Consider the following 10009-nt stretch of genomic DNA (forward strand, 5'->3'; position numbering starts at 1 on the left):
GTCCCCACTCTCAGCAGTGTGCCCAGAGAGCTGCTCAGGGCAGGGCTGGGGCTCTCCCTCTCACCAGGAGGTCGCTGTGCTCGGAGCTGTCCGAGTGAGTGTCCAGCTGCAGCAGCACCTTCTGCTTCTTCCTGGTGCTCTGCTCTGCAGGCACATTTGTGCTTCTCCCACCCTGCAGGTTCTGTGCTGAAGGAGTCTTTATAACAAATGTCTGGGGAGGAAAACGTTGATATTTTCAGTTCTGTTGTCAGGGGTAAGAACAGACTCTAAAGCCAAACTCTGAACCCATTTGTGGTCTGAGCTGTCCAAGAAGACCCCTGGGAGGTGCTGTGGAATTATTATCTTTCCATCCCAGAGGTGAACAAAGACCCCAAAAAAGGGGGTGGAGAGGGAAAATGCCCTTTTTTTGGTTGCTGAGCAAGGGGAATGGCCAGGAGGCTTTGGAAGAACTGAGGTTTCTGGCAGGTGGGGTCTCAGTCCTTGGGGCTCATCTGCAGAAATTCAGGGTGGTGGGAACTGCAGGCACCACCTGTGGGCTACAACAAACACCTGAGGAGATGGAAACAAAACTGCAGGAGAGTTCTGTCAGAGAGGCATTGGCATTGACAAGATGATTGTTTTTACTTCAAAGAGTCTTTCCATAAGAAGGAGATTTTTTATCTTTTACACCAGCAGATTCACTGTCCAAATCTAAAGGAGGAATTTGAGACTCGGGAAAAAAAGTCTGTATTTTCTAAAATTAAAAAAGGTTTAAGCTAAAACCATTTCAATGGCTTTTGTTGAGTGTGCATAAATGATCACAGAACTTCAGTTGGATTCCATATGTACAAATATGAGCAAATTCTACAATTATTTCTTTGGTCAAAGTTACCTCGTGCTCCATTTCAGCTTCAGGAACCCTATTTTGGGTGTGTCCATTCCTAAGATTCCCCTAGAAAGAGTTATGGGATGGGAAGTAAATATTTGATTGGAATTCAGCTGTTAAAAATCTTCTTGGTGTAATCACAGAGCACAGTCCACTCTCACACACTGCTACAAAGATCATACAAACATCTGGCCAGCATTTAAAAGTAATTTTTCTATTAATGGTTTTATTTCTTCTCCAACTTCTCCCACTGCAGAAGCCCAGGTCAAACCTGTCACCCCCACATTGCTGCAGTTATTAAAAGAAATAACACCTTTTCCTCAGTTTCTGCTCTCAGCTGTTCCTTAAGGCCTGACAGTTCACTCTTCAAACGTGACAGTTCACTCTCCTGTAAACAGGGAGATAGATAAAGGGCAGGGAAGGAAGAAAACAGGTCAACATGAGACAGGAATTAACAGGGGCACTCCTTAGAAACAAAGGGAAAATCCATTTACTTTGCAACCCTGTGGTGGAACTTCTGGTTTAGTTTGTTTTAAATAAAAACCTGAAGTACTGTAAGAACCAGAAGGGTTCAAGGTAAGAAGTTAAAACACTTTATCCAACTCTTTGATACTAAAGTTTCTCAGGCACTGAGGTCACAACACGATGCATGTTTATTTTCTGGAGAAGTAGACAGAAACCAACTGCTACTTCCAACCTATTTTTAGAAATGCTTGGGTTTTTTAATGTACATAATAAGATGTCTAAGAAAATAAAAGCAAGCAGAAATGAGGGGGTTGATCCTTACTGTTCAGTCCCACTAAAGCAGACACTGAAGTATTAAATAGGAAAAGTAAAATATGGTATTTATTGTATTACACTTGGATGGCACCGGCCCCTCCACTGCATTATTCAGGGTTGAAAAGCGCTCCTTACCAGTGATCTTTCTGATGACAACTGCTCCTGCTGCTTCAGTTTACACAGTTTTAACTCTGCATCTTTCTCTTCAACCATTTTGTCATATTCATGCTGTTAAAAAAACAAACAAACCCCCAAACCAACAACACACTCGAAAATATGGGACTAAATGTTACAATTATGGATAGAGAAAAAAAGAAAATCCTAGAACTTTAGATAAATGGAATTTGTCTGCCCAGAGGCAGGTTTTCAAAATGTGAAGATGAATTTATTTTCAGATGATGAAAAGCTAAAGCTAAGCACGTGTTCGACTCCACCTTCCTAGATTCTGGTCTTTTTTTATGAAGTTGCACTTTCTAACTCACAAAATGCTGGTTTTGAAAGGTTCTTGCTCCTCATGGCATCACAGATGACAAATCACAGCAATCAGTAAAAATCTCTCACCTTGTGTTTTTCCATCAGTGCCACCATTTCCTTTATCCTGTGCTGACACCTGATATCAGTTTCTCTCTGGATCATCGTTGCCTCATCATAAAGCAACTTCAACTTTTCTACCTGTCAGTCATAAATTTCATTTTAATTCACTAACAATTAGCAGTAAGATGTGGTTTTTAAAAATCATTTCTTCTTCCCCCTGCTCCGTGGGTGCAAAGTAATTACAGTTTCATTCAGGCTTCATTTGCCTTTAAGAAGCTGGCCAGTAAAGCTCCACGAAACCATCGTGCATCCCCCCAAAAAAATTCAAATTGCAGGAAAAAATTAGGATCTCTCACCTCTTCGTGAAGTTTGTTTTCATTTACTTTTTTTGTTTCGATCTCCTTTTGGTAGCTGTCAACTGTTTCCTTATGTTGCTTGTTCTTGTTTTCCAGCTCTAACTGCAATTTATTCACCTTTTGAGAGTGCAGAATTGTTGTTATTTGTTCAATAATTAATATGCCAATGATTTTTTTTTTTTTTTACCTCTGATTTTTGAGCAGAAACACTCTGTTACTTTTCAGGTATGTGATTGAACTGTTTCCTATTTAAAGTTCAGCTTTTTTTTTCCTAAAGAATTAAACTTTGGCCTGAAGTGAGTTAGAAAATGCTCACAGAAAGAATGGCAAGAGCCACAAGGGGAAAGACAACCCTAAGCACCCCCCCCCCCAAAATGCTGCGTCTTCCTTGGAAAAAAAATGTAGATTGGAGATTTTATTCCCTCCTTTGTAAATCTATCTCAGATTTTCCCAGTTGCACGGAGTGTGCATTTTGATTGCAGTTTTTCAAGTTTTTCAGGAGAATCTCCTCAAAAAAGTCCACTTCTTTCTTGAAGCGTGGCACCCAAATAATGTATGTGTTTCTCTTAATTTTAATTTAATTCTTTTCTATTTCAGTGGGATTACTGAATACTCTTCAGTACATTATCAACCAAAACAAGAAAGGGACTGATACATTTTTAAATGTCTCATAGCCCAGTCAGAGCTCAGTGATTAAAAACAGAAATGCCTTCCAAAAATTATGGGCCCATTCCTGCCAAATCTGTATCCCAGATCCATAAATCACTCCAGAATGTATTTAAAAAATGTCATCATTATTTCCCCCGGGACTCAAAACACTCACCTCATCTTCTACATGATGTTATTTGAACATACCTTTCCTTCATAAATGCTGCTTTTCTTGCTTTCTGCAGTTATTTTCTTTTTCAGCCCCTTATTCTGTTGAAATAAAGCAAAACAAAACCACTGCACTTTAAAAAGTGGATAAAATTGTGTAATGGTGAGAATCTTAAATAAACTCCAGCTTTCAGCCAGCAAACAACTCTCTGTTGTGCAGTTCAGGTCCTGGAAAAATTCTCAAAACCAAAGGAATGCTCCAGTAATTCCTGGGATAATCCTGTTCCTTCAAGGCCTTGGGAAAGGCTCCTCCTGGGCATGGGAATTCAAACTAAGGGGCTGCTGACAAAAAAATGAAAGTTCTGTTTTCTTGCAGTGAAGTTATGAACAACTTGTGCTGCTGCCAGTTCTTTTCTACTAATGGTAACTGTGATAGGGCTTTATTACAGGTCCATAAATAATACCATATATTAAATGGAAAAAAAGTGTTTATTATAGGTATTATTTCTGTAAATGCTATTTTTAAATGAAGGATAATTTCACAAATCAAGAAATTTCAAAGGTGACTCCTTAATCTGCTCAGAGTCAGGATAAGAAAGGAAATTATCAACTACATAGGTGTGTCTGAAGATTTCACAGCAGACAAAACCCGTTGAAAAGTCCCCACAAAATACCATCTCTTCTGTGTTTGCGACTTTTAAAAACTGTACACACCTCCTGCTGCAACTCCTCAATGCATTTGGTTTTATTTTCCACCAGTTTCTTTAAATTATTCACCTGAAAGAGATTTCAAACACGAGTGAATGAGTCCTGCCAGTGCCTTCCTGTGCCAGAGGTTACTGTCATGCATTTGCACCAGTTTAAAGACAAAAAAGAAGGGGAAAAAAATAGGAGCTTCCCAGTTTAAAAACCAATCTTGTGTCGAGTTCCCTACAATCCATGAAAAAAATGAGTTTTCCTCGTTATTTCCTACAATCTTCAACTGCTCTGCCTTTCTGGAAATTCCATTTTCAACAGTAACTGGGGTTACAATAGTAAATTTTTGGTTTTTACATTGAAATTCTGAAATCCCTAATGCTGAAAAAACCAGGTGTGCTTTGAAACTGGGGCAAGAAAGTAAAAAATACTGGAATCTGTTTAAGCTGGAACTCCCATTATATATTGAAAGCTAATCCAGATCCCACCCATGGCTCGGCGGGGATGTGGAAATAAAGGAGAGGAGGTTCCCTGTTTGCCTGGAAACCCAACAAATCTCCAACTTTCAGCCTCCCAGCAAAGAGGGAACCCCCCCAGGGAAGGTTCCTGTCCTTTAAAACAAAAAAGTGCTGAGCCTGTTGAGTCATCTGGAGCAGCCCAGCAGAGATCCCAGCCCGGGGCAGGCCTTGGCAGAGAGAAACCCCCCCGAGCATTTTCCCTCTCCCACGGGTGGTGGTGGCTGTTCCCACGTGGGGCACGCACGTTCTCATCTCTCTCATCCAGTTTACTCTCGATCTCTTCCCCTGCCTTGGCCATTTTCTCCTTCAGAGACTCCACTTCGTTCCTGAAGGCCAAAGGAACAAATATCAATAAACATTTCAGATTTCCTAAGGAGCTCTTTGCTGCTAAATCTTTATTAAGAAATCGAACTTCTTTTCATTAAAGACAGATTTTATTTTCTAAAAAGAGCTGCTGATATTGATGGGAATTTCATGAGCTGTTCAATGACAATGTTTTTAAAAAGAAGCAAAGTGTCTGGTGAGTTAATGTGTGACCTGTCCATACTTTTTGTAAGGTATGGAAAAACGTTCCCCTCACCTAAGGAAAATACATCCTAACCCTCAGAGTAACTATGACAGAATTGAGTCTAAAATTCCTTTAATAATATCAGATATTAAGATCTGCTCTCACTTGCCTCAGCTGGCCATTTGCCTCCTCTAGGTTTTCAACCAACTGCTTTGCATTTTCTTCTTTCTTCTTACTCTCCTAAATAAAGACTCGTGTAAATTCAGGGTGACATCTTAAAAAGGCACCCAAAGCATGTTGACCTGGCTCATTCACAGGGGTAACTTGTATTTCAGACACAAAAAATAGTTCAGATACTCTACAGAACCATAACATGTTGCAGTTTACTGTCTGATTTGTACTTTAAATGGAGTGTTGTCACCTAAAACCAGGTGGAAGTCTCCAACTTGCCTTGTGACTTTCTTGCAGGTCCCTGAGTTCTGCAGCCACACTGCTTTTCTCTTGTGCTATTTGTTCTTTCTCCAGTGAAAGCTGATTGATGCACGCTGTCAGCTGTTCGTTCTTTAACCTAATTTAAAACAAACAGCCAAGAGAAATAAGAATATGCATTTTGAAATTCCCTTTGAAGTTAAATTCGTCCATTATCAAGGGTTACTTCAGGCCTTTATCTAGAAATTTAAGGTTTGCAGCAAAGCCACAGTGATGCAAAAAGGCAACAGAAGAAGGAAAGAAAATTTCTATGTAAATAGAGCCAACTTTTACATAAATATAATGGCTGGTGAAGATGATGTAGATCAAAGCAGGACTAACAATAAATTCAGGAGCTTTCTCTTCATGTGAACACAACCAGGTCACAGAGATGTGGAAATAGAGAAAATGTAATTCATAAATACAAGTACATAATGAATGTACCGCTGTGTCATTCAAAATTGTCATTAGAAAACAATCACAGATCATTCACTGTGTGGTAAAATAACTTCTGTGCAAAACACACACAAAAAAATTGAATATTATGTTTTCAGAAATGGTCCTACATCTCTTGTTCAAGGTCTGTTTTCAGAGTGGAAAGCTGGTTCAAATAATCTCGCTCCTTTTCAGCTGTCCCGGTCAGCTGGACTTTCAAATCGTGGATTTCGTTCTGCAAAAAGAAGAGTTTTGAGTTTACACCAAAAAAAACCCCTACAATTTATGAAAGTTGTGAGGTGATCTGAGAGCAGGGAGATTTCACCACACATTATCCACACCACATCTTCACATCTCTCTGGTGGAGTGAGACAGTGAATTCTGATGTGAGTCTAATTAACCAGCTGCAAAATTACTGACTAAATCAGTTTTCTTGGACATGATTTTAAATAAAGGCACTCACTTCAGACATCATCAGCTTCTGTGTTCACCTGAACAAAAAAAAGACTAAAAATAAACCCCAGAATTCCAGTTGTATGTGAGAGAAAAGCAACTGGCAGGGATGTGTCCTTATCCCTGATACAGATCCTGTGGAAAGGGAGCAGAGGCTCCTCCAGGACATCTCCTGCTGCCACTGCCACCAGCAGAGCAGCTCAGGGTGGGCACTGCCCTGACTCGATGCCCTTTCTGATGTTCTTGTACTTAAATTATAACATGTAACTTAATTATTTATGAAAACATGTAACTACTGCCCTTTCACCAGACCTCTCTCATCTGGAGAAGATTTTTTGTTTCTTCTTCTCTCTTCTGCAAACTTTCCACAGCAGCCTCCAGATCCTCCTTCTTCAGCAGACGTCCTTCCATTTTCCCCTGGTTCAGAACATCAGAAAATTCAATGCACAGGTTGTAAAGAACAAACTGACAGTGGTAAAATGCACACCTGGTTTCACACTGACATTTTACCCAATGACCTCCCTAAAAAGTGAGACAAAAATTGGGAAATCTCTATGTCCAGAGGGAGTGGCATTTCAATAGGTGTGAATGGAGAAGGAAATAACTGGAAACCTTAACGAGGAAAACCAAAACAAAGCAGAAACGGGACAAGAAAATCAGTGGAAAGAATCAAGTCCTTCAAAGGAACCACTGAAATTGTGTGTTTACCAGAAACATTAAGGCAGAATAAACAGTGTTTAGACATGGCACTTAAGATACTTATAAAGCAAGAGAAATTTCATGTGAGAAGTAAATGCCACGAGACAAATAAAATGAACATTTACCAGCGTTTCTGACAGCTCTTCAAGTTGCATTTCTTTGTCACATTTTAGCTTGGTCATCTCTTCTACAGCACATGCAATGCAAAATTAGTGGAACAGGAAGAGTTTTTCACATTTAGCAGGCAACAGAAAACAATTATCCCTTTGCAACGCCCAATTTTCAAAACTTGTTGGACTAAGGTCATAAACTGCAAAGCTAACTTATGACTTAATCTAAATGCAGAAAAATGATTAAGAAAGACACTAGTAAATATATATATAAAGAGGAACTAATCATTTATCTGATGTAAAATTCAGAGCCTGGTCTTACTACTGTGGTTTGGCTGTTCCCAGTTAGTGACCACCGAAGGAGAAGGAGGCAGGTGAGTAAAAATAAATGGAAGTATTCCTGTGTAAAATCATTTCTCCAAGCAACAGAGACAGTCCATTGCCAGAAAACAGCAGAAAAAAAGCATTTCCTGCCTTTCTACAACTCTTACCCAGTTCAGCAGATTTATTTCTGAGCTCCAAGGCGAGCAGCTTCGACTCGTCTTCGTATTTCTCTGATCTAAGAAAAAGGCAATTAAAAAAAATCCCCAAATGTATAAACAAAACACTTCATTCAAAACTTGAAGGGCAATAAGACCAAGTCTTACTTATTCACAAGAACCTCAAGAACATTGGCCTTTCAACAGGCAGATGGTTTATCTGCCTGCAACACATACCAAGTTTCCCTTTCACAACTTCAGAACAACAGACATAAAAGTAAATAAATATTTACATGCAGAAATCTGTATTTCTTAAAGACAGAATTATGAGGAGGGGGGGAAAATGTACTTTTTTAATAGACCAGTATCAACCAGCACAACTGAAAAAAAATCCCATTAAAGCCTCTGCATTTGGACAACTGTGACAAAAAAACCCTCTGAATTTCAGCTCCACGTCCGATTGTTCTTGATTTTGCGACAAACTGTAACCTACAAGACCATTCTTTGAACTTCAAAACTTTTCAGTTTACCTATTTTGCTCTTTTTGCAGCGAGCTTTTCAAACTGGCAATGGAAGCCTCAAACTCTGCTGTCAGGGCTGCATGCAAGGCCTTGGTTTTTTTACATTCTTCTTCCTGTGCCTCCTTTTCTTCGGTGACCTGAATTAATGTTTTCACCGTGGTCTGGAATTCGTTCTCTAAGCTCTTTTGAGTAACCTTCAAAAAATCATATAATCTCTAAACGTGCTTTGCAACAAAGAGCTACAGCTGTTTCACACCTAAAGTGTCAGTAATTATTTGTGCAATCACTCATTTAATCTCTTTCTGCTGGAGAACCATCAGCAAGCTGTACCTCTGCCTTCTGCAATGAAGTTTTGGCCTCCTCCAGCTCTGCCCTCAAACGTTCTTGATTGGCCTGGGATTCCTCGAACATTTCTCCTTCAATGCAAAAAGATGAATGCTTAAATTTAGGAAAAATAGGGTATTTACTAAAAAAAGGTGCTGAAAACGTAAAATGACACACACTCATCTGGCATCATATACTACAAATATTTTGAAAATAAATGGCTTAAAAATATCGAAAATCAAGTTCTGGAAAAGAAAGTTTCCTCCTCAGTGGCACCTGCCTGACTGTAAATGTGCAAAACCCAAGCAATGTATTTTCCCCCTTGCAATCTTCAAAAGCCCTCACTGCTTGACTGGCCCTAAAAACCAGTTCTGATCCCACAGCAGCAGTTTCTGTTCCAAACAAAACTAAGGCCTGCAAGGCCCCAAAATTCTGCTGCTGATTAATAACAGAGTGAAATTATCATGATCTTGTTTCTCACACTTCCTCAAACAATCACAGATTACCACAGCAGGGGAAACTCTTACTTTTTTCTTCTATTAAGCCAGCAATCTGATTTTGTGATTCCTGCAGCTGAGCCTGGATGTCTCTTATCACATCATCTTTTTCATCACTCTGGGTGATAAGAGCTGAAATCTGGCAAAATTAAAATGATATCATGAGGAATTCTAGAAAAAGAAGAGAGTGCCACTTCCATTTGTGCCCCAGGAGCGACGAGCAGACCTGCTGTGACTCCAGTACGGGGAAGGTGCTTGGTCTTCGCCAAATATCCCTCAAGCCACGAATGAAAAAGTTCTCCAAAATCAAACCATAAATTCTAATCAGCCAAAGGGACTGGAACATCATTCAGCAGGATGTGACCGAGGTGCAGCTCCAGCTGTTATTTTTGGGTTTTTTTTAGCAATGCCCAGGAACTCCTCAGGCCTTGCACTGCCCCTTTATTCATGAATAAAGCTGTTAATATTAGATTGTAAAAGTGAGCAAACCTGCTCTGCCTTCTGGCTGACTTCCAGCTTGCATTCTCTTTTGAACTTGTCCATTTTTTCTGCTTCTTCTTTTACTTTGGAGATACAGATACATCCATAGTTAACATTCTAGCTGAAAGATACTCCAAGTTCAATGCAATTTTCCAGCTTAAGATTGCTTGCCATTGTACAGTTTGCTTCCTAAAGAGCAATTGTTGACACAATGCTTGATTTTTTTCCTGCCAGCATTCCACAGAATTGGTCCATTATTCCGTGTTTCTTACAGGAAACTACCAGGAACACCCATGTAAAGATTAAACAGGCACATAGTAACCTATATAAAACAAGTATTTAATGAAGTTCCTGCAGCTCAACACTAGGGCATTATCAGTTAAATACCAACTACATAAAATAAGTAGTGATCTGCAGATTCTTCGCAGAGAAACCTTGGGCTTTGAGTGGCTATTTCAAAAATAAAGTTC

At 39.5% G+C, this 10009-nt stretch overlaps 1 protein-coding gene across 1 annotated transcript; it reads right to left on the reverse strand.

The window, feature by feature from the left end:
• Nucleotides 1-473: 473 nt before the first annotated feature.
• LOC114071622 (synaptonemal complex protein 1-like) lies at nucleotides 474-9834 on the reverse strand. Its single transcript, XM_027909474.1, has 19 exons — nucleotides 9822-9834; nucleotides 9549-9622; nucleotides 9084-9198; nucleotides 8569-8654; nucleotides 8248-8432; nucleotides 7730-7797; nucleotides 7254-7315; nucleotides 6742-6846; nucleotides 6108-6211; nucleotides 5524-5641; nucleotides 5243-5313; nucleotides 4810-4891; nucleotides 4066-4128; nucleotides 3391-3453; nucleotides 2536-2652; nucleotides 2207-2317; nucleotides 1781-1873; nucleotides 1197-1253; nucleotides 474-491 (listed from the first exon to the last, which is right to left on the reverse strand). The coding sequence occupies exons 1-19, from the start codon at nucleotides 9832-9834 to the stop codon at nucleotides 474-476; spliced, it is 1605 nt and encodes a 534-aa protein (XP_027765275.1).
• Nucleotides 9835-10009: the final 175 nt, after the last annotated feature.

Source organism: Empidonax traillii, unplaced genomic scaffold, assembly GCF_003031625.1.
Source record: "Empidonax traillii isolate 1590-97213 ecotype Southwest subspecies unplaced genomic scaffold, ASM303162v1 scaffold2152:size35166, whole genome shotgun sequence".
In the NCBI taxonomy this organism is placed as follows: domain Eukaryota; kingdom Metazoa; phylum Chordata; class Aves; order Passeriformes; family Tyrannidae; genus Empidonax; species Empidonax traillii.